The following is a 26,355-nucleotide window of genomic DNA, read 5'->3' as shown; positions in this document are numbered from 1 at the left end:
GATCTAGGAAGTTTTTCCTGACAATGGGAAACCGGCATCAGTCTTCCTCTGGATCAGTATTGTAGGACTATAGGTTGGATGGGCTGGACCATTGCCTTCTTACAATCTCATCTCCTACGTTAATATGTAACATTTCTCTTTAAACATTAACCATCATTAGAAAATAGACAACTGTTTGTTGAAAGGCAAATAGAATTATTTTAGAGTCATTTTATTGGTTTTCAAAATGGCCACAAGTTGCACAAGCATGCCACTTTTCGGCTTTGCTGTAGTAAATAAGCAGCAATTTAAAAAAAAAAAATTAAAAATTTATAATATATATATATATATATATATATATATATATATATATATATATATATATATAATTTTTTTTTTAAATTGCTGGTCAATATTTACATATATATAAGTTTTCTACACACCCAGCGCTCCCAAATGCCTTTTCTACTCACTTAGACAGGGATACGCCTCCTGGTTTTCCAATCAGTTCTTCATGATGAAGCACGGCATCATTCCATGGGATGCCCAGAAACTCGATGATGGCATGCATGGTTTGCTTAGGGTGCAATACTAGCTGTTCATAATACACCGGAAGGCACTTGTGCTCCCCGATCTCTAAGCACTGTGCATACATAATCTCTATCGCTTTGTTCCATTTGGTCAGGCAGTCTCTATAGCTGTTTAGATCAAAGCCAGCTATAGTTATCTTCCTAGTTATCATGGAATGTACAGAGGCACGTCCATCCCGAATCATTAGCAGAAATTTGGAATTCGGGAAAAGTTTGGAGAGATAAACTGAGGATTTTAAAGTAAAGGGATCCTTATTACATAAGAGTTTAGCAGGTTCTCCATGTTTCGCTATAATTTCTAGTATAAAGGCTTGCACAGCAGCATCCATGACCCCATCTGTTACACCAGCCTCATCGAGACGCATCTTTTCACTGCCAGACTTTGACCATGCTTGGCGCATTGCTAAAATTCGAGGAATAATCCGTGTTTCTTCTCCACATCGGACATCTGGATGAGCGTCCAGCATGGCTCTCATTAATGTGGTACCACTTCTAGGCACTCCTCCAATGAATATAAGTGGCATGTCCTTACTGTATCTGTACTCTATATTGTTGGCATCCATCATTACAAGTTCTTCACTTTCAGGCTTCATGACACCCCGATTTTTTCTAATATACCCTTCTAGAATCTGTTGGCATTCTAGCATTTGTTGGCCAAGATGTACTGCTACGGCCACCAAGACAATGAAGCCAAACACCAACAGCACCTTCCTCACCGTGAACCGCATTCTTACAGGTCAACATGCGGACACAAGCACTTCAGCGGGTAAACTTTCAGTAGGATAACATTTCCATGAGGCACCTGGTAGAAGAAAAACAAACAACAGATTAGGTGAACTGTTATACCGTCATCAGAGTGACAAACTCTCTCACATGATTCTAACATGTGGATGAAGTACCACAAATTGACACAAGGTGGCAGCATTCTGCTCTAACATAAAAGTGGCAGAAGAATGTGCTGTATCTTAAACAATTGCATCAGTTCTATCTGATCCCTTCATCCCCATTTCCAGCAAGACTCTGGCTGTGAATACATGCAAATAATGTCCAACAGGTCCTGGCTATATATATATATATATATATATATATATATATATATATATATATATATATATATATATATATATATATATATAGTGTGACATTGTTTTTAATCCAATCCTTTTAGTGAAGCCAGTAAATATGTGAAACAAGTCAAGTCTCGTTGGTCCAGTATTTTAACCCTGTGGGCTCCATTTATTCACAGATGTCCCACACAAGTATTCAAAGTCTCTCGGTTGCAGAGGACTCTAAACTACTGAGCAACAGGGTAAACAGACAACGAAACTCACCAACTAATCCTATAGCTTTGTTCATATACCAACAAAGAATGCAGAGCAGCATTATTATTATGCTTACTTGTATAGCGCCATCATATTCCACAGCGCTTTACAGACACTGGCAGTCACTGTCCCATATATAGGGCTCACAATCTAAATTCCCTATCAGTATGTCTTTGGTGTGTGGGAGGAAACCCACGCAAACACGGGGAGAACATACAAACTCTTTGCAGATGTTGTCCTTGGCAGGATTCGAACCCAGGACTCCAGCCCTGCAAGACTGCAGTGCTAACCATTGAGCCACCGTGCTGCCCATTCATTTATATTCACTGTCACTTAGCCATCTCTGAAAGTCTCAGAGATGAATAGAGCATAAATGACCATTCATGATAAGAGACTCTGGGCCCCTGTTCTCAAGAACTGTGAGGGCCCCTTACTGATCAGACACTTATACCCTATGCTGTACATAGAGGATGTGTGTCCGTAATGAAAAAGAAAATCTTTGAAGCAATTCTGAAAACCCCCCAAAACTTACAGAGTATCAACCAAGGACAGATTTTTTTTTTTTTTTGTGCGGAACACTCAACTACATGACATTCTTTTTCCTGGCTGAGCTGTCGTTGAACCTAGATGTTTTCACTTCACAAGTACAGCACCAGGACACTGTTCACACTGCTCCTAAGGCTTTTATTGAAAATACACATAAGGGCCCGTGCACACGATGTAACGCGGCGTTGATTCTGACATGTAAACTCGTGTCAGAATCAGCGCTTCAAAACAGAATCCCATTGACTTCAATGGGTTCCATCTTACGTGCGCTACACATTGAAATCAATGGGAGGCTTTTTAACCCATTGATTTCAGTATGTTACACGCATTAAACGGAACCCATTGAAGTCAATGGGATTCTGTTTTGAAGCGCTGATTCTGACACAAATTTACGCGTCAGAATCAACGCCGCGTTACAATCGATGTGCAGGAGGACACCGGAAACAGTGCAGGTCGCACAGACGTCAGGAGTGGTGCCCTCCAATAGGTAAAGTGAAGTTCGCTCCATGGCCTGGCCCGAGCTCCCCAGGAGCTTCATTATAAATGCACGCCTGTCGGCGGCAGTAAAGATCTCTCGTGATCTCCTCATAAAATCTGGAAACACCCAAAGCGAGTTCATTATTAATGGTTCAGCAATACAGTATCCATTTACAATATGAAATATTAATATCAGCCGTGCGATAATATTACACCATATTATGGAAGATGAACCAACCTATCCATGGTGTAATCATCTTACGCTGAGATCTTCATGTTGTTTAAAGTGGTACGTTCTGAAAGAGAAAGGGAGAGCAGCCATTACTATTCACTTACAGATTAAAGAGGTCAACAAGTACTACATCTGTATTAGATTCCACCATGATGATTATTATAAATGGCCACCAGAACATTCCCTGCTCAACTAGTAACACAGTCAGATCACAAGGGCCCATGTGAGCCAAATGCTTTTCTCTGCTTCCCCAATGCTGCTAAGATTGCACTCCCCCCCCCCCATACGCTGATGATCAGTTTGGTGCAACAAGGGCATCATCATCACACCAAAGAACTCGCTCTTTGCTATGGCTGACAGAGTCAGGAAGCGTACATGGCCTGTATCTATGGGCACTAAAAAGGCAGAACTCTTAGTTATGGCGTCTCATTGCACCAAACAGTTCATTCGCATATCAGGAAAAAAGTGAATCTCAGCATCGGGGGCACACATTGGGAAGCAGTAAGAACATTTTATTCATATGATCCCTGGGTGTCTGACTATACTTATTGTTCGATAGGGATTGTTCTGGTGACAGACTGACTCTAAGGCCACACTTTGCAGAAACGCAACTTTTTTGTTGCAGATATTGCTGCAGTTTTTTGAGCCAAAGCCAAGAATGGCTACATAAGGAATGGGAAATATTTAGGAAGCTTCTATACTTTTACCTTATGCTCAATCTCTTCCTGGCTTTGGCAACAGAAAAAGCTGCATTTCCGCAACGTGGGGTCTCAGCCTAAAGAGGACCTGTTAGCACTTCTGACTCATGTATGACATGGTAAAACTTACTATTAGTCATAACAATACTGGTGAGAATATGAAGGGATAGACCTCCAACTGGTAAAAGTCAAGTGTCACTGAGAAATTTATAGGAGGGATAACAAGAATGGTACAACATACAGTTAGAAGAAAAGATGCTCCAGATTCATTGACCTTACAAAAACATAAGATTAGTACTGGGGGAAGAAAAAAAAAAATAAAAAAAAAAAAATCCTGCTTTTTTAGTCTTCCAAAGACTACAATAATGAAAGGGTTTTCCATCGGAAAAAATATCCCTAAACATGGGGTCCCCAACACTAACTTATAAATATAACACGAAATCCAGCTGTACAGTAAGAACAAAAAGCACACACGAAAGCCAGAATACAGTCACCTGAAAGCCAAACAGACTGCTCTATATTAAACCAAGTGATGACTACATAACGAAAGTAGAGCAAATGTCACACCAGGGTGTCAAGTAGACGGAAGACAAGTCATCTAACAACATCAATGTGTACATAGCACCTACAAGTCCTAGTCATTTCCAAATAACATGCCATTACAGAGATGTCAAATGAATCATTTAACAAAACTAGGAACTTTCAGAAAGTTTTATGTCCCATTATTTAACATTGCAGGCAATTGTGACAGGCAGGAAACCTAATCCGTCCTAACCACCTCCACTCAATGGACACATATCTATACAGCAAAGTCACTAATAGATGTCAATGGATATAGAACATAGAAGAAGTGACATGTCTCCACAAGAAGGCACACTATGACGGCTCCCCGAGGGACACAATGTCAGCAAGGGAACACAAGTTCTTCTTACATGTCAACTTTGCTCATTAAGTCCACTACAAAAATATATATAAAATCTACCTAGATAAAAAACTACCACTCTGGATAGAATCCTCTGCTTCCTTTTCATCAAGCCTGTGCAGCATTATATAAATCCTTCCTAGACTATTCTGTGAATTGCACTTACAACACGGCAGTCATCCCCTAGGCCAAAATTCCCACCTGCACATCATCTGGAGCGCTCGCCATAATGCAGCTCAGATAGTTTGTACAGATATTGCTTCCAGCTGTTCCAGAACTGGGACTAAATATAGTTTCTTCTTTATTTCATTGTTATACTGGAAAAAGTGGAAGTTTTCTGAACACTATGACAGGGGATTGATATTTCAGTATACAGGCCGCTATTGTCAGCCAATTGTGAAATACAATTGGGCGCTAAACTAGAAATACAAGAGTGTTATAAACATGAAGTATGACGACTACTATAATAGTTCTGTGCTTGTATAACACATAAAGGGGACGGTATATAAAAAGCAAGACTTCTAAAGAGTACTATATACCAGCAGTACAATGAATGACCTGGGTTACATATACTTGTGCACATTCTTATGTAGCTTAACATCCTACTAATATTACAAATGTAAAAATTGTATGTTTGTTCCTCAATCACAGCCAAACGGCAGAACGGATTTGCCTGCACTTTCACACATACATAGGCACCCAGATTGAAACATAGGCTACTTACTTTCCCAGTACACACCTGGACTTCGCCACCGCTACTGACGAATTTCCGTTCAGGCTAAACTGAAGGACCTGAGATGACGTCATCCCAGGTCCTTGAACTGTTCCCTGATTGGCTGGCACTGCTGTGTGGGCGGAGCTATCGGGCAGACTGCAAGCAGAAGAAAATGGTGTTGCACACATGCTTGGGAGAGGAGCGGACATGCAGCCTTAGTTTACGGTTGTGTGAGCAGGGTATCGGCTGGACATTTTTCGGTAAGTACATTGCCAAGCGAGGGGAAAGCTGCAGCCAGGCACAGTGTGCCCCCCATATGCAGGGACCTCGATACACCGATGTAGGCTGCGATGTAGCAGTGCCGAGAAGCGATGTAGCAGAGCGCTGGGGGCCTTGGAGGGGCAGGGCCCGTGGCAGATCATAAAATCATAAATATAAGCGGCTCAGCGCCGACACCAACCCGCAGACGAAGTCACAGGCAGAAGACAGTTAACCATAATACATGAAATATATACATTTTACTCTTGATAAATAATACTAGTAATAAAATCTGATCTACCTGTACTAACCTCTAGTTAGTACAAGTTTTCCCCTATTCATGTATTACTTAAACAGGACCTTTCATCAGATTGGGCACAGGCAGTTCCATATACTGCTGGAAAGCCGACAGTGTGCTGAATTCAATTAACTGCTAGTTTACTAAAGTATCAAATTACAGGTGACCATCGAAGTCTATGGAGAGGGGAAGTAAAAGAATAGGAAGCCTAGTGAGAGAAACAGAAGCACAGGCAAATAGAGGCTGCTGCAGATAGCCGAGACTGTGGAGTCAGGAGGCCAAACCACTGACTGACAGCCATAGTCACTCAGAAGCAGTAAAGGGCCTCTAATTCACATCAATAATTGTATAAATAGAAATGTAAAAAAAATTCATAATATAAATGATCCTTTTTAATATAACCTTATTTATATAAACTGATATTTAGCGATGAGCGAGTAGTATTCAATTGAATACCTCGCCGGCATAGGAATGTGTGTGTTCGGCCGATTACATGCATACATATGCCGGTGAGGTATTTGATCGAATACTACTCGCTCATCACTACTGATGTTGGTAATTTTGCTAATTCCACAACCCTGCAGATAACAGTAAGTTTTCTATCTGAACACAAGTGCTTTATTCATATCAGTTCTGCTCAATACTTCACTAATCTGTCCTTTATGGTGGTATAGCTATTGCTTGTGAGTGGGCAGAATCCCATGTTGTGATCTACATTTACAGTGTATAGGAAATGTGGTTTTATTTTTTCCTGACTGCGCAGTTTATACATTTATTTATTTTTACTGTGTATAATTATAGAGGTTTTCCTATCTTTAGGTTAGATCAATATGTGGTGGGTGGGTGTCCAACATCAGAACCCCCACCAATCAACTGTTTAAAGAGACTGCAGCCTCTTCACTAAATACCAAGTCATATACTGGGTAGGGCTGGTAATTGGTAATACAGCTCAACCCCATTCATATGAATGGGATTGATCCATGTGATGAAAGAACGTGATGTCACAGGCCTGTAAATTGGCAGCAGCTCATCAATGGAGGTCAATTAGACATGTGATAATTTCTTGGTATAGACAGGCCTGGAGACTGACACTGCACTGAGCAGCAGTTTCCATTACAGTTTACAGAACTGGAAGCACATAGTGGCAACTGCATAGTGGCCCGGCTTCTCAGCAAGCAATTTCTCTTTTTTTTTTTTTTTTTCCCCAACCCACTTCTGTTTTGTTTTTCTCTCAAACAGTATCCTGAATTTGGAATCCCGGCATAATGATAAGTTATGAGCACTCTAAGGTCTTATTCACATGTCAATATTTTGTATCAGTGATTGTAGAATCTTCACTCCTGGTTCTGGTACATGATCACTGATGCAAATCACTTAAATTATTGAAATGTGAATAAGAATCCTAGTGTCTTTTGGGAAAACCTCTGCCTTATTTTTAGGACCTATGAACAAAAATTGGCATCTTATGTATTTTCTAAATCATGAACCTCAAATAGTAAAAAAAAAAAAAAAAAAACAGTTCAGAGCAACTTGTGAAGATTTGTTATCGGGGCTTACCCACAACTTCCTGCACGCTCAGTCTATCTCTATACAGCTGCAACACACACACACACACACACACACACACACACACACACACTTTGGCCTCTATTGGCTGGAAAATACATGTAGACTAGCGTGAACTTCCACAACAAAGAACATAGAACGTACCGAAAATAATTCCACTGACAATGGCGAGATCAGAATGGTTAGGGATCATAGTTTGAGCTATGAAGGTTATAACTGCAGGATGGAATTATAGATGTGGTGCAGATTTTAATGCAATGTGTATTTATGCTGCCATTTTTCACAGCGGATTTCATAGTTTGCAATGCAGAGAGCAGAATCCACATCAAATGCTGCAATACATAACAAATGCGGATTCTGAGGGAGATTCATTTTTGGAGTCCACTCAAAAAAAAAAAAAATTGTGCTTGTGCATGTACCTCAACACTTAGGCTAGGGATACATGGAGACTATGGCTGCTCCCTTTATATAACCAAGGATGTCCATGCTGCCCTGCGATTCCCTCAGTAGTGTAAGTAAATGGAGGTTGCATAGCCATCAAACACTGCTCAATCTTTAGGGACTAGAAAGGAGATTCCATTCATTTACTAAAAGTAAACACAGTGATCTTTGCTCGTGCGATGAGAACAGCATGTCAAAGCCTCAGCCCTATCATTTACTTTCCTTTTTTATGGGGTTTGTGCCATTTTTGCAGTCAATGTCCCAGATTTATTACTATTGTTACAGTTGGACACTGGCGTAAATGTGGCACGGGATGACGAATTTTTGGCGTGATGTGGCACATCTTGTTTGGGAAAAAAAAAAAATTAAAAAATTTCAAGTTCATACTAATGTTATTAATGTCCGTTACTCATCCATTTTATGCAATGAAGAAAAACAGACATTAATGGTAGAAGAGTGACTAATGCAGTGCAGACCTGGCACCCTTCATCTGATGTCCGTCTGCATTCACTCTGGGGGGGGGGGGGGGGGAGGAAACTTTCTTTAAAAAAAAAAAAAAAAAAAAAACAGTTCTACATGCTACCATCATGTTTTTTACATTATAGTCAATAGGAGCAGACACAGACAGAGGGGGCATACGCCTGCATATGTCACACTATTGTCATTAATGTCAGTAGCATGGGGCAAAGTGGATGTGGGGGGGCAGATTTACTATCGTATACATCACAAATCTTGTGTAAATGATGGGGCTACAGTGTATAGCCAGAGGGTGCGCCTTATATATGTGAGACACAACCCTCCACTGGCTCTGGGGTATGAAGACTGGCAATGCCACTCCAGAAATCTGCCTCACGGTTTTCTACTCTTTAAAACACGTCACACATTTCAGGCATTTTTCATAGCGTTTGGTGATTTTTTTTATTTTTTATTTTAACGTTATAAAATATGTAGTTTTTTTTATGGTATTTTCAAATTCTACAGAGGAGTTTCTGGGAACCCCTCCCCACCCCAAAAAAATAAAAAACAAACCGTAAAAAAAAATACTGTACTCAGACCATGTTGTGTTTGAGGAAAAGAAAACAAAACAGCCACATTGAAACCCCCAGCAAAACTGCAGATAGTTTGGATGGCGTTTACCTACACCTTGACTGCTAGATTACTACATAGTACACAGGTTTTATACCAAGTGAATGTACACAGATTTATAGGTTGACCAAGCAGTAAGGATTTTAGACTTGTCAGATTGGTCGCTGTCAGGTAAGAGCTGGGGCACAGCGGAAGGAGGCTTCATTTAAGAGGTAGATGACAGTCCCATTCATCAGACGGCATATATTGATCGCTAATATTATACGGCGTTTTTACGTAAATGGTAACATTTGCCACTCTTATGGCCAGAAAATTGGGGGTTTACATTTTAGTAAAACTTTGGTCTTCATTCTAAATCGAATGAAAGTCAAGTTTCTAGTATGTTAATGAAGATGGAGGCAATATTTGGAATGGCTCTGGCCTGTCCTGATGGGGCATGAAGGCAATACAGAGGAGTCATACCTATTATGGCTGACGAGTCTATGAATAATAGCCATGTAATACTACATTTATACTAAAATGTTTGTTTTTGTACCGTGTTAGCCAGTGGGTATGAAATATAAAAAACAAAAAAACTTGCAAGTCTTCAGTAGGCGATACCTTTTTTAATGGCTATCTCATAATGATGACAGAATATAACGTTTCGAAGCTTCCTGGCTTCTTCTTCAGATATATCTAAACACTTTCTAAAGGCTTTAGAAAGTGTTTTTAGATATATCTGAAGAAGAAGTCAGGAAGCTTCGAAACGTTATATTCTGTCATCATTATGAGTTAGCCATTAAAAAAAAAAAAAAAAAAAAAAAAAAAAGTGTCACTTAAGAAAACTTGCAAGTTTTTTGTTTTTTTTATATTTATACTGCAATGGACGCAACGTCTCCTGTTAAAGCTCATGGGGAGGGGGGGGGGGGGGGGGAATGACTTGTTGTCCACACACTGTTTATTGCAATGTTTTACTCCCCAATATGTACAAGAGCAGTCTTTGCTGACTAGCAACCAATCACAGCACAGCTTTCTCTTTTACAGTGCTTTTTAAACCTGCGGCTTCCTTTGGATGGCAGATGTTCTGCATGTTAGATATATGTACCTACCAAGGCCCTGTATATAGAAACCACAAACGTGGCTGAGTCATCCAAGTGGTACAGGAAATTACACAGGTTACATAATAGATTGCTTTTCAGTCCTGGATTACCACAGTTGATATCATGTTACTGTATAAGGACAAGGTAAGACTGTTCTCATCTCTTTTCCTGCCCTCTATTTAAAGGGGTTGTCCAGATTAAACTAAGAACTAACCCCCCCCCCCCCCACCTAACTTCTAATCTAGTTCAATTTAAAAAAAAGTAAATAAATAAAATTCTATAATTACCCATATTCCTGGACACTTTCTGATAGTCCAGTGACATTCCATTTCACCGCTTCCAAAATGGAACGTCACCAATTCTCCCTACCTTTTCCCCCTTTTTACCAAGCCTTCCTGTGTTCGGGAACAGCTCCTCCCATTTTGCAGTATGCTAGTAGTGGGCAGAATAGGTTAGCCAGGGAGACAAGGGGAGGGGGGGAGCTAGTAATGGGCGGGATCACTAGGCTAGAGAGATGGGGAGGGTGGGAGGAGCTAGTAATGGGTGGGTCACTAGGCCAGTGAGACAGGAAGGGGAAGTATAAGAGTGAGAGAGGAGGGAACTAGTGTAGAAGCCACATAGGAAGCTGCACAGCAGGAAGTAACACCATGTGAACAAAGGCAGAGGATGCAGCAGCAAGAGATACTCAGAAATCACTCCAAACACTGTTAAAGGTATATGGGTATACTTATTAACCCATTACTACCATTAACATACTTTTCTTAAAAAAAAAAAAAAAAATTTTTTAAAGTTCTGCCTGGAAAACCCTTATAATGCAGATACATGACATATATGTTAAATGGAAGTCTCTGCCAGACAGTAGCATCCGTCACCATAGAGTTTCATTGAAAAGTAACAAACATACATTTAAATGTACAAATTTTTGCTGGACTCCACAGGTTGGAAAAGTGCAGAGTACAACAAAATTCATTTTTTTTTTTTTTTTTACCCAACATGTACTTTTAATGTGGTACAGAAACAAACAGATCTCCAGTTTCATTGGTGGTCAGACTTTTCAGAAAGAAGTAAGGACAAAAAAAAATAAATAAATTATTGCAAGCACTGCAGACACTTTTTTTCTCTTTAAAATACTATAAAAGTGGAATAGATTCTTAATGCATCTGCTCCATTGTTTCCAGTATGAACAGAAAGAAGGCCAAACTAATAAAATGGGTCTGTGGGAGTCAGAGTAACGCTATAACAGACTTGAATTGGGAGTTTGGCCCTCTGTTTATACAGGAAATGCTGGAGAAAATTTACTTTTGAAGATACTTCAAAAATCTGGAGTATATGACACCAAATTTATAATCTACAGCTTCTGTGCTCTGAACAACAAGGAAATGGGGCTGTCCGAAACATCGGTGGGGCTTAAGATACAATAGAGTGTGCCAAAAATGAGCCAGAATTTAGGAAGGGTTTTTTTTTTTTTTTTTTTTTTTGCGGAAACTAGTGGGCTACATAGTTATACGAGGGGGGACCCAAAAGTTTCCAGAATGAGGCTGCTGCGTGCGCAGTTTTCATAGTATGTGGTTCTGCATCTAGTTATGTGTTCAACCACGCCTTCTCAGTCATTATGCCAAGCGGCATTGATTCCGGAAGGTTTCATCTACCCGCAGTGAATTTTCTTGCAAGAGCTGTTTTGTCCAGCCGTCGTTTTTTTTCATGGAGAAGTTTTATGAGCAGCGCACAGCTGTTAAGTTTTCCTTTCTGCTCGGGAAAAAAAAAAAAGCATCAGAAACCATTCAAATGTTGAAGACCGCTTACAAGGATGAAGTTATGTGTCAAGCTCAAGTTTACTCATGGTTCACCCACTTTAAAAATGGTGAAATGTCAAATGATGATCAACCGCGTTCTGGACGTCCGTCAACTTCCCGAATGGACAAAAGTATCAAAAAAACAAAAAAAAACAAAAACAAAAACCAAACCAACGAGCTCGGGCGTGAAGATCGACGACGAACCATTGAGAACTCGAAGAGTTGTCTGGAGTGAGTTGGAGCTCGATTCTGCGCATTTTATCGGAGGATTTGGGCATGTTACGGGTCACTGCAAAGTTTGTGCCGCGGCTCTTGACTGATCAACAGAAAGAGCGTCGCATCGAAACATGCCGTGACATGAAAGAACATGCAGAAACTGACCCAGAATTTTTTTCTAAAATTATTACGGGAGATGAGTCACGATGCTATGCTTACGACCGGAAACCAAACAATCAAGCCACTGGAAGACGCCATCCTCGGCCTGTGTCAAAAAGGCTCGTCAAGTGAAGTCCAATGTGAAGACAATGGTCATTTGTTTTTTTGATGCAAAAGGGATTGTGCACTCGGAATTCGTTCCAACAGGTCAGACCGTCAACCAGGTTTTCTACGTGGGGATTCTCAAGAGGTTGCGCAACAGTGTGTGGCGAAAAAGGCGTGAAATGTGGCAGTCTGGTGATTGGTTTTTCCACCACGACAATGCCCCAGCCCACACCGCCATCTCGGTGACCATTTTCATGGCAAGAAACAGCATGGCTGTCTTGCCCCACCCACCCTATTCACCCGATATGGCTCCCAGTGACTTTTTTTTTTTATTCCCACGAATGAAGAGGTTTTGAACAATGGCAGACGAGATTTGACAAGTGTATTGCCGCTATAGGAGAGTACTTTAAAGGAGATTGAAGGAATTTTGTACAAAAAAAAAAAAAAAAAAAATACACGCTTCAAAAACAACTTTTCTGGAAACTTTTGGGTACCCCCTTGTACTCAACAATTTAAAGATGTGCCAGATTTATCATTACACACTTTGCATTATCAAGTTTGCATTGTCTCTCTTATAGGCATTCTTAGTATTTCATGAAATGAGATCAACGCTCCAAAGAGGAGCTAATAATTTCCCAATCTGAAGTTATTCAGTAAAACCTGCAACAAAAAAAGCTGCGTTTCCGCAATATAGGGCCCCAGCCTTAAAGGGGTTGCCCAGGAATTTAGATCAAAGTCTATTTCAAGGATAGGCCATATATCTCAAATTCCTGGATAACCCTTTAAGGCCAGGCCTCCATTGTGAGTTTTTGTAGCCTTACTAAATGGTTTCAAAGACAAGTTGTCAACCAGCCCCAGTTTGTGCATGATTATGTCATATACATAGATTAGACTGAATTCATGAAACAATGGTCTCTAAATAGAGATGAGCAAATATACTTGATCAAGTACCTCGGCCGCATAGCTCCCGGCGCCAGGGAAGGTGGGAGGGGCAGTAAAAATACGATGCCCCGGAAGCGTTTTTGCACCGGGAGCTATGTGGCCGAGGTATTCCATCGAGCATATTCGCTCATCTCTAAATCATAATATAAAGAATGAAGAACAGTGAGGGTCCAAATCTTAGCACTCCCAACAATCTGCTGTTTGAAGGGGCCATGAAACTCTGCAGGTCTATAAACCAAGGACCCTTCAAACAAAGGATTAACAATGTGGTGGAATGTATCTTTAAATAAAACCTACAATAAAATGCAAACTACTGCATCCTCCCAGTGAGGACACAAATGAGAAAGTCTGCAAAAATCAAAATGAAAACCTTCTACCAGACATCAATGGTGGTTTTGAGGAACGTGCACATGCCAAAAGCAGCAGATGTTATATTAATTCTACGAAGACAGAGGTTATCAATCAGCCATCTACATTCAGTTCATGCCGTCTTTCATTTTAAGGTCAGAGAGAACAAAGAAAATATTGATTGAAAAAGGACTATTCATTTACACAGGGGGTTAAAAACGGTAAACCTGTCAATCCTGCATGTCATAGAAGTCAGATCACAAGGGGGTTTGACAGTAAAGCCATGGCCGACCACTACCAGGTAGGTCAGATCACCAGGGGGTCTGACAGTAAAGCCACCAGATAGGTCTGGTTTATTATTAAGGGAAATAAATGGCTGTGCAGGCAGTAGAGCAGGAGGGATAAAGATGGATTTATGTTCAGAAAGACTGGTACTAGAACCATTATGAACATTACTTTCCAGTCAGGTAGCACTAACACTTCAAGGGGCTGTTTGATATATTGCAGGGGTAGGGAACGTATGGCTCTCCGGCTGTTGCAAAACTACAACTCCCAGCATGCATACTTGCTCTGCTGTTCTTGGAACTCCCATGGAAGTGAATGGAGCATGTTGGGAGTTGTAGTTTCACAGCAGCTGGAGAGCCGAAGGTTCCCTACCCCTGATATATTGGGTCTTTCAGTGTAGGACTGTTACCCTTCGTTCACATCTGCGTTTGGTATTCCGTTTGGGGAGTCCGCATGGGGACCCTCTGAAAGGAATACCAAACACAACTGCAAGCGGTGTGCAGTAAAAGCACACGGACCCCATAGACTATAATGGGGTCTGTGTTCTGACCGCACAAATCATGCGGACAGGAATATAGATGGTGAACTACTTTCCTGTCCGCATGTTGCCTGCGGAAATCTGACGGCAAGCACACGGACACCATTATAGTCTATGGGGTCCGCGTGCTTTCACTGGCACACCACTTGCAGTTGCGTTCGATATTCCATTCGGGGGAGGTCCTCATGCAGTAGAATACAAACGCAAATGTAAACGAGGCCTTATAGCAACATATCGAGGCCTTATCTTGTATTGATTTCTATAGAAAGTTTTGCTCTGTTCCGTTGTCACGAAGCATCAGAACTAAAGCTAGGCGATTATGACGCAACATCCTATGATCATAGTGTATAAGCCCACTAGCCACTTCATGGCAACCTATGTATCTTTGAACCCTACTGTACTGGATGTGATGCAGCATGGCAACTTCAACCAGTGCTGTACAAAATTTACCATAGGCTTCTTATAGGCTATGGGCTACACCACATCACAGACACTGTACAACATTTTATTTATTTTTTTAAAGGAGTTGTCTAGGATATTTTATTATTGCGGCAGGAGGCCACATTCACCTGTCCCTGGTGTCCTAGGCTGCTGTCCAGTCTCCGCAGTGATCTCTGAGATCAATCTACAGCCTCACGAAAAGAGCTAAGACGTTCCTTGTGGTGTCCAAGAGTGATGCCCATGTCCTTGCCTTAGGCTGACAATTGACTCCAATGGTCACGTGGTGGGGAGTTCTACCGGAAAAGCCCTGGGGACTGAACAGCGGCCAGGGACACCGGGAACACAGGGATAGGCCACTTTCCCTGGCCTCTTACCACAAAAATAAAATATCCTTCACATCCCCTTTAACTTTATACCACCCCCAACTACCAATAGGTTTTCCATTTATCCTTGTAAACCCCTTTACGTACACAGGATGATGTAACCAGAGACTAGAGCTAGGGCCACACCTAGAGTGTTTCTTCTCACATAGAGCGATTGTGAAGAGACTGGAATTCACTGAATAGCATGACATCGTGCAACAATTTTACAACTTTTCTGCAGCGATATAAAAAGTCTAGGTGTAGTCCAAGGCTAAGACCAATTTTACATTTTTCAGTTTTAAGACAAATAATATAGAAACTATAAATTATACCTTAACGTCCCCTTATTATTCACACCTCAGTAACATTACGTGGCTTTAGGAAAGGCATCTATACCTTGGGAAATGCCCAGTCTGAAGCTTTGAAAAATGGAAATTAAACCAGTTCTTTGACATTCTGGTGCGGTTTCTTCCATAGTATCTACATACACTAACATACTGTATACGTTTACACTGATTTAACTGCTTTACGGAAACTCTGAAATTATATAAATCTGAGGACAAAGGGCAACCATGCTTTAGTCTACAATATGTTCGTCTGTAAGCTTCTGTGGCAAGAACCCATCACTATTATAAGGGATAGTTCACACAGGGGCAATGAGGCAGATTTTGCCTCAAAATCTGCCTCCATACAATGGTGGTCTATGGAGATTGCTAGCTTTTTTTTTCCTGACCTTTCAGGTGGATTCTGCCTGAGGAAAGCAATAGAAGTGAATGGATGGCGAAAAACGCCTAGTCTTTGGTTTTTTTTTTTTGCAAAAAAAAGTGACTGAAAACGCCTAGTGTTTTTTTCTTTGCAGTCCATTCACTTTAGGGGAGGGGAAAACCGCCTGACGTTTTCTGAAGCAGTTTTTACCAAAAACTGCTCCAGAAAAAGCGCCAAAAAAAAAACCCAACCCGCTGGCTAATTAGGAAGTGTTTTTTTTTTCAGTACCAAAATAAGCCAGGTTGTTTTTACATGTGAACTAGCTTAGGGTCCATTCACACGGAGAAAAATGGTGAGGAATTTGGTGTGGAATTTCAGCACTGAAAAAAAATGCCTCCCATTGACTTCAATGGGTTCCTTTTTCTGCTAGCTTTTTTTTTCCAGCACTTTTTTTTTTTTTTTAAGCGCTGAAATTCCACACCAAATTCTTCACCTTTTTCTCTGTGTGAATGGACCCTTAAAAGGGGTTGTCCCATCTCAAAGATCCTATCTATACTGCTAGCTTGTGTGGATTTAAGTCTTTTACTAAATACATTGCTTCAGCAAAACTGCTTTGTTTGGCCGCTGAGATTATTCACTTCATTGTTTCCATATGCACGGACCTGGGGATGGTCTTATCTCACCGCCCAGGACAAGTGACGCAGCTCCCTGCTCTCAGAAAGGGGAGGGCGAGCCGAGTGCTCGGAGCAGCTTGTATGCCTGAGCTGTTTATCTCCCGCTTCTAGTTATCAATCGGCTGATTGAATTTAGCTGATAAAGGCTGAGACAGGGAGTCCATTAAACACAGACCTAAAAGTGAGTATATTGCAAGCTGACTCTTGGTCCTGTAGCATGCATGTTTGGGATTCTCATCACCTAACAAATCCAGTTCTGCTACATCAGCTTCATATGGTGCATCTTCCAGTGATACTGTGCTAATTTACAACCATCCCTTATTACTGACTGCAAACATGTACTGCTATGAAGAGAGATAGCAGAGCTGGCTTTGTCTGTGAGACAGCAAGTGAAACACCGCCCACCAATTTACCGAGTAAACCAGGAAGTGAACAGAGCACACAGCATGCATAGTGGTGAACAGGGGAGTTGGGAATACCTCTAAGTCATTTTTGCTGCGGCTCACCTTTAGGGAGAGTTCACATGGGGTTTTTGTTTTAATCGGAACCTGAGGCGGATGCCGCTTCAGTTTCCGATCCAAAAAACGGGTAGTTGCGACTGAAAGCCAGTGCACTGCATGGGCCTAGTCCAGAGGAGGGAGTGTCTTAATGCCAAATCGTGAGGCGACTCGGCCTGAAGAATGAGCATCTCGCTTTTTTTCCGGGAGCCGGAAGAAACGGCTCCCGGAAAAAAAAAAAAGACCTGAGCGGCTGCCATTGATTTCAATGGGAGCTGTCTTTTTGGTCAGGGTTTTGAGGCGCATACGGCCTCAAAACCCTGACCAAAAAACTACGTGTGAACTTACCCTTAGGTTTCCTTCAGGGACCCCAGCAGTTTTTACCCATTGTACTGCAAAGGTTGAAAGCCGCAACAATAACTGACGTGCTGCAGGTTCATAATACTGTCATTTAATATTACAATGTACTATTTGAAAAAACCCTGCAATGACGCCATTTTCTTACATGTTACATTTTACACTGTATCTTTCCATGTACAGATCTGTCAATTGTCTTTTGATGGCAAAATTGTGAGGAAATGTTGATTCAACCATTTTGACTTTTTTTGCCCAACTACTGCATTCACCAAAATTCAATATTTTTGACATTTTTATAGTTCCGACATTTTCAGACATAGGGATACCCAACATGTTTATGTTTATTAATTTTTAAGTGTGACCTAGTGAAAGTGGTGTAATACTGATCATTAGATACCACAACCACAATGGATTGCAGCATATAAAGGATTTACAGCCACAAACACTTTGCATCTTGAAATCCATCAGTCAGAGGTATCTCTGGCCCAGCTAGCTCCCCATCCCTGCTGGGCAGTAAAAAAAAACAAAAAAAAAAAAAAAAACATCCTCTCAGTCTGTTTTCTTCCAGTAGAAGTTGTGGCCACACCTGACATCACTACTTGTGAGGACCTAGGATCTCTTCCTGAGACCAGCGGATTCAGCAGAAGGGGTACATCACAGCTGGTGAGCAGTTTCATCTTTCATTGGAATCGCACTGGGATGACACTGGAGCACCAGGAACCCGTAAATATATGGATTTTTTTTTTTTTTTTTTTTACCCCTCCTGGCCTATTTTAAAGGGGCTCAGTAGATTTTCGGATTTTTTTTTAGATAAACATATGCCTGAATAGCCTATTCAGGTGCTGCTAATAGTCTTTGAACCCCCCCCCCCTTTTTTCTGAATTACTGTAAAACTGTATATGTAAATCAGTCCTACCATGCACGGTGGGCGTTCCGTGCACCCCCTTTTTCTCCCCGCGTCATAGCTTGTTCACGCACTCCTCTCTTCTTTGACGTCCTCCTCCTTGCAATTCACTGCCTCCAGCTTGGCGGTTTCGATCAACGTTCTCTACACAAAAATGGCGGTTGACGATGTTCTCTACACAAAAATGGTGCGGGAACGTGCGCAGTAGCGATCCGGAGGGAGTGTTGCTGTGCATGTGCAAGATTTCGATCGAAACCGCCAGGCTGGAGGCAGTGATTCGCAAGGAGGACGACGTCAAAGAAGAGGAGGGCATGAACAAGCTAGGACACGGGGTTGCACGGTAGGACTGATGTACATATATATTTTTATGGTAATTAAGAAAAATGGGGGGGGGGGTAAAAAAAAAACGATTAGCAGCACCTGGAATAGCCTTTTTAAAGGCTATTCAGGCATATGTTTATCTAAAAAACTGAAAATCTACTGATAGAGCCCCTTTAAAGACATTTTTTTTTTGCCTAGACAACCTCTTTAAAAGTGGCAGGATAGGACTTCTCCCAGACCAAAGACTGCTCAAGGATATATTTACAGGGGATACTCTACGGGTGCTATACACAAATGATGAATAGAATTATTTATTACAATCTTACACATGTAGAAGAGCCAACAAGATTAATTGTTTTTACAGACTAGAAAGTGAAAAATAAGGAAACAGTTACTTCTTCTTTGATTACTCTCAAGAAACACTCTACATAGATTTCTGCAGGCCGTTGTCCCATTCAGGTTCACTCTAGTAAGAATATCACAACAGACAATTGAAGGGAACATGTGAAGTGATTTGTTTGACCCCAAAAAAGCCCCAGCATGTTCAGCATTAGATCACAGACTCTTCCACCTAGCCTTTCAATAAGCTTTCCAAGGCTTAAACATGAAGCTATGAAAGTATAGAAGTTCCTCCGCTGTACCTCATCTGGGCCTAGGAACACTCATGGCCAATAATGTACAAACGGCTCCTGGAAAAAAAAAAAAACAAACAAAAAAAAAAAACACTGACTGGCTCCCTTTGATTTCAATGGTAGCCGTCTTTTTGGTCAGGATTTTGAGGCGGATACGGCCTCAAAAGCCGGACCAAAAAACCCCATGTGAACGTATTCACTGCACCAGCATCCAGTCGCACACTCCGCTCCGGATTAGGCCCAAATGAATGGGCCTAGTCAGGAGGGTGTGTCTTCAGGCAGATGTCGTGTGGCGACTCGGCCTGAGGAATGAGCATCTCGCTTCTTTTTCCAGGAGCCGGAACAAACGGCTCCTAGGAAAAAAAAAAAAAAACTGACCGGCTCCCATTGAAATCAATGGAAGCCGTCTTTTTGGTCACGATTTTGAGGTGGATATGGCCTCAAAATCCTGACCAAAAAACCCAGTGTGAACTTACCCTAAGGCTGAGTTCACATGGAGTTTTTTGGTCAAGAATTTGCTCAGGAATCCAGCTCAGAATCAGCCTCCCAAAAAAGCTCCCCAAGTTCTATTGGGAAGCTTTTTTTTGGAGGCTTATTTTGAGGTGGATTCCTGACCAAAAAACTCCGTGTGAACTCAGCCTAAAATGGTTGTCCTATATCAAGCAAAATCTAGCCAAGTGATGTACCAGTAAAGCCAACAATTGGCTGCAGCAGTCAAGCTGTAGACGACACATCATCTCAGTAGGCAAGTAAACAACAAAACTGGCAGAGAGGACTGGCGCAGTGCTGCTGGAACTGGCAAGTAGTAGATTTTTGTACATGAAATAAGCAGGATTGCATGTCCGAAAAAACACCAACCAAAAAACACACAAGAAAAGTAAAAACAACCTGTTTGCAACCCCCCCCCCCAAAAAAAAAAGCAGTGTGTGACGTTCTTAAGTTACTATTAACCAAGTCTCCACACATACCAACTTTGTCAGACGTGATTTTCACGATTAGCACACCAAACCCATTTTCTTCTTTTGCGCTATACACACGCCCAAGTATTATCATGGGACTGTGAGCCACGCAAAAACTCAAAACAGGGCCTACTCATAGTCCCTCACAAAAAAAAAAAAAAAAAATCATTGGGCCCATGGTGGCATAGGTTACAGTTATTTATTTATTTTGCTTACTTCTATACATGGGTGGTAAAATGGTATCAATTTTACCATGGACCCAGCACATGCACAGAAACCCTGTACGGAATTCCTGAAACTCCCACTGAAATGAATGGGAGGCAGATTTTGGAGTGTTTTTCAGGATGAGGCCCAACATTGCAGAAACGTAGCTATTTTTTGTAGATTTTGCTGCAGCTTTTTGAGCCAAAGCCAGGAGTAGATTGAGCAGAAGGGCTTCTTATACATTTCCCATTCCGATGGTAGCCATTCTTGACTTTGGCTCCAAAAAACGCAGTAAAATCTGAAACAAACAAACAAAAAAAAAAAAAACTGCGTTTTCGCAATCTGGGGTCTCAGCCCAAAAAGAAAAACCACCAGGGACACAGCAAGATACATATGATTTAACATTTTTGATTTGGTGATAAATTCAGTCTTTAATCCAGACCAAAAGCAACACATTTATTGAGTTTGTGGTTTTCCCCCACACGCCAATGACACACTTCAGTTACACTATAGGGAAATCACCAACGTTTTCATAGGTATAACTGACACGTGCGATTTCCAAAAACGCAACGGTTTTAGATATTGCAGCATTTCCACTGCAGGTATTCTTCTCCAATGTATGGATGGGTTCTGGCGAATCCCATCCACTTTGCTGTCCCAAAACGAAATGACGTGTTGTGACAAGGTTTACTACAAGGCAATCAGAAGGAAAACTTTTCATCTCCAGTGCTGTGGGCAATAAAAACAGATTTAACTCTTGGCCATCCCTATTATAGCAGTTACAATCGCAGAGACTCAGCTTTCCTAGTATCCTGACTGACAAATGCTGCTACCATGTTGTACTCCCTGGAGAGTTAGAGCTGCCATACACCCTAATGTGGCTGCCACTCAGCTTTCCCAGAAGCAGATAGAGGTTACAAATGACTGAACAAAGCACAAGCCTGGACACGGAAGGGTTCAATGACTGCCATTGACTGGTGAGGTTTCCACAACTTCACAGCAGCCGGGCAGTGCCAGCTCTCACCAACTTGCCTGTAGTCAGTCCATGTATAGCAGACTACACCTGATGATGATGTCACAGCTGCTAGTAATACAGCCCCGCACATATACGGCCACATACACACATGGATCTGTCAGCGCAGCCGCGGCCACATGAAGCTGAGCGCTTACAAGGCGCCCCTGATATTGCACTGTACCCCCGAACTCCCCCTCCCTCTCACACACATACATATGTACGAGTGCCCCCAACCCCACAGCCTGCGGCCATCCCCCACCCCAGTACTCACCTCTCCCGCCGCCCCCTTCATGAAGCTGCCAGTAAACGGGGGAATCTCTCTCTCAGTACCAGCAATGCCCTCAACAACCCGGGGCGCGCACCCACGCACACAATGCCTCCTCCTCCAGTGCCAGACACACACACAGTCCCCGCCTATACAAGGACGCGCGCCGAGTCCCCGCCTCTCAGGCCTGTCCGTGACCACGCCCCTCGCTGCAGGTTCGGTGGCCTCTCTGTGCTTCCCGCCGCCCGTATGTAGTTCTCGGTATATCGGCCGGGATCAGTCCGTGTCGTCCTTGTAGAATGCGTACACATGTACTAGAATAATAACACGCTGCGGGGTGTGTAACGTGTTGTACGGAAGGCCCCGACGTGTAACGGGGATAACAGGTAGTCAGGCGTGTGTCTACAACATCATCGGCAATGGAGAGGTGGGCACTGGTCATGGCAGGTGGAAAAAGCGAGCAATGTGTGGAGATATATATCTCGGTATAGAAAGGCAGAATTACAAGACCCTTGGCCTAAAGATGCTGCCAGCTAGCCCATAGGACAGTGCCACACAACTCCATAATATCTCCATACAACGCCCAGTAATAACATAGCTACACACCATATAATACATCACTAGTGATAAAAGAGCTACACACCATATAATACATCACTAGTGATAAAAGAGCTACACACCATATAATACATCACTAGTGATAAAAGAGCTACACACCATATAATACATCACTAGTGATAAGAGCTACACAATATATAATACATCACTAGTGATAACATAGCTACACAATATATAATACATCACTAGTGATAAAAGCTACACACCATATAATACATCACTAGTGATAAAAGAGCTACACACCATATAATACTTCACTAGTGATAACATAGCTACACACCATATAATACATCATTAGTGATAACATAGCTACACACCATATAATACATCACTAGTGATAAAAGAGCTACACACCATATAATACATCACTAGTGATAAAAGAGCTACATAATATATAATACATCACTAGTGATAAAAGAGCTACACACCATATAATACATCACTAGTGATAAAAGAGCTACACACCATATAATACATCACTAGTGATAAAAGAGCTACATAATATATAATACATCACTAGTGATAAAAGAGCTACACACCATATAATACATCACTAGTGATAAGAGCTACACAATATATAATACATCACTAGTGATAAAAGCTACACACCATATAATACATCACTAGTGATAAAAGCTACAAACCATATAATACATCACTAGTGATAAAAGCTACACACCATATAATACATCACTAGTGATAAAAGAGCTACACACCATATAATACATCACTAGTGATAAGAGCTACACAATATATAATACATCACTAGTGATAACATAGCTACACAATATATAATACATCACTAGTGATAAAAGAGCTACACACCATATAATACATCACTAGTGATAAGAGCTACACAATATATAATACATCACTAGTGATAACATAGCTACACAATATATAATACATCACTAGTGATAAAAGAGCTATACACCATATAATACATCACTAGTGATAAGAGCTACACAATATATAATACATCACTAGTGATAACATAGCTACACAATATATAATACATCACTAGTGATAAAAGAGCTACACACCATATAATACATCACTAGTGATAAAAGCTACACACCATATAATACATCACTAGTGATAAGAGCTACACAATATATAATACATCACTAGTGATAACATAGCTACACAATATATAATACATGACTAGTGATAAAAGAGCTACACAATATATAATACATCACTAGTGATAAAAGAGCTACACAATATATAATACATCACTAGTGATAAAAGAGCTACACACCATATAATACATCACTAGTGATAAAAGAGCTACACACCATATACTACATCACTAGTGATAACATAGCTACACACCATATAATACATCACTAGTGATAAGAGCTACACAATATATAATACATGACTAGTGATAAAAGAGCTACACAATATATAATACATCACTAGTGATAAAAGAGCTACACAATATATAATACATCACTAGTGATAAAAGAGCTACACACCATATAATACATCACTAGTGATAAAAGAGCTACACACCATATACTACATCACTAGTGATAACATAGCTACACACCATATAATACACCACTAGTGATAAAAGAGCTACACACCATATACTACATCACTAGTGATAACATAGCTACACACCATATAATACATCACTAGTGATAAAAGAGCTACACAATATATAATACATCACTAGTGATAAAAGAGCTACACACCATATAATACATCACTAGTGATAACATAGCTACACACCATATAATACATCATTAGTGATAACATAGCTACACACCATATAATACATCACTAGTGATAAAAGAGCTACATAATATATAATACATCACTAGTGATAAAAGAGCTACACACCATATAATACATCACTAGTGATAAAAGCTACACACCATATAATACATCACTAGTGATAAAAGAGCTACACACCATATAATACATCACTAGTGATAAGAGCTACACAATATATAATACATCACTAGTGATAACATAGCTACACAATATATAATACATCACTAGTGATAAAAGAGCTACACACCATATAATACATCACTAGTGATAAGAGCTACACAATATATAATACATCACTAGTGATAACATAGCTACACAATATATAATACATCACTAGTGATAAAAGAGCTATACACCATATAATACATCACTAGTGATAAGAGCTACACAATATATAATACATCACTAGTGATAACATAGCTACACAATATATAATACATCACTAGTGATAAAAGAGCTACACACCATATAATACATCACTAGTGATAAAAGCTACACACCATATAATACATCACTAGTGATAAGAGCTACACAATATATAATACATCACTAGTGATAAGAGCTACACAATATATAATACATCACTAGTGATAAAAGAGCTACACACCATATAATACATCACTAGTGATAAAAGAGCTACACACCATATACTACATCACTAGTGATAACATAGCTACACACCATATAATACATCACTAGTGATAAGAGCTACACAATATATAATACATGACTAGTGATAAAAGAGCTACACAATATATAATACATCACTAGTGATAAAAGAGCTACACAATATATAATACATCACTAGTGATAAAAGAGCTACACACCATATAATACATCACTAGTGATAAAAGAGCTACACACCATATACTACATCACTAGTGATAACATAGCTACACACCATATAATACACCACTAGTGATAAAAGAGCTACACACCATATACTACACCACTAGTGATAACATAGCTACACACCATATAATACATCACTAGTGATAAAAGAGCTACACAATATATAATACATCACTAGTGATAAAAGAGCTACACACCCTATAATACATCACTAGTGATAAGAGCTACACACCCTATAATACATCACTAGTGATAAAAGAGCTACACAATATATAATACATCACTAGTGATAAAAGAGCTACACACCCTATAATACATCACTAGTGATAAGAGCTACACACCCTATAATACATCACTAGTGATAAAAGAGCTACACAATATATAATACATCACGTGATAAAAGAGATACACACCATATAATACATCACTAGTGATAAAAGAGCTACACAATATATAATACATCACTAGTGATAAAAGAGCTACACAATATATAATACAACACTAGTGATAAAAGAGCTACACACCATATAATACAACACTAGTGATAAAACGTAGCAAAACTGCTACACAACATATAATACAATACTAGTAGTAAAACCGCTACACACCATATTATACAACACTAGCGATAAAAGAGCTACACAATATATAATACAATAAAATAGCTACACACCATATTACAGCATGTAATAATCGTAAACTGCTTCTATAAAACAGAAGGCGTGTGATGTGAAGGGCCCCCACACACAGTATAATATGCTCCATAGTGGACCACACACAGTATAATATGCTCCATAGTGGCCCCCTCATAGTATAATATACACCACAGTGGCCCCCACACAGTAGAATGTACTCCACAGTGCTCCCCACACAGCATAATATGTTCCACAGTGACCCTATGCAATATTATATGCTCCATAGTGGCCCCCACACAGTATTATATGCTCCTCAGTGGACACCCACACAGTATAATATAGTCCGCAGTGGCCCCCACACAGTATTATATGCTCCACAGTTGGTCCCTACACAGTATTATATGCTCCACAGTGGCCTCCACACAGTATTATATGCTCCACATTGGGCCTCCACACAGTATTATATGCTCCACAGCGGGCCTCCACACAGTATTATATGCTCCACAGTGGCCTCCACGCAGTGTTATATGTTCC

At 40.6% G+C, this 26,355-nt stretch overlaps 1 protein-coding gene across 3 annotated transcripts in view; it reads right to left on the bottom strand.

Moving 5' to 3' along the window:
* The window catches only part of TPST2 (tyrosylprotein sulfotransferase 2), a 32,653-nt gene extending 10,613 nt beyond the window's left edge, over nucleotides 1-22,040 (bottom strand). For all 3 annotated transcript variants that reach the window (XM_075276543.1, XM_075276544.1, XM_075276542.1), the window contains exons 1-3: nucleotides 21,938-22,040; nucleotides 3,153-3,210; nucleotides 453-1,371 (exon numbers count right to left, since the gene is read on the bottom strand). In XM_075276543.1, coding sequence (XP_075132644.1) covers nucleotides 453-1,297 — 845 coding nt within the window. In that variant the 5' untranslated portion in view covers nucleotides 1,298-1,371; nucleotides 3,153-3,210; nucleotides 21,938-22,040. The remainder of the gene's footprint in view (nucleotides 1-452; nucleotides 1,372-3,152; nucleotides 3,211-21,937) is intronic.
* Between the last annotated feature and the right edge of the window lie 4,315 nt (nucleotides 22,041-26,355).

Source organism: Leptodactylus fuscus, chromosome 1 (genome assembly GCF_031893055.1).
Source record: "Leptodactylus fuscus isolate aLepFus1 chromosome 1, aLepFus1.hap2, whole genome shotgun sequence".
Taxonomy (NCBI): domain Eukaryota; kingdom Metazoa; phylum Chordata; class Amphibia; order Anura; family Leptodactylidae; genus Leptodactylus; species Leptodactylus fuscus.
This window is presented reverse-complemented; position numbering and strand designations above follow the sequence as displayed.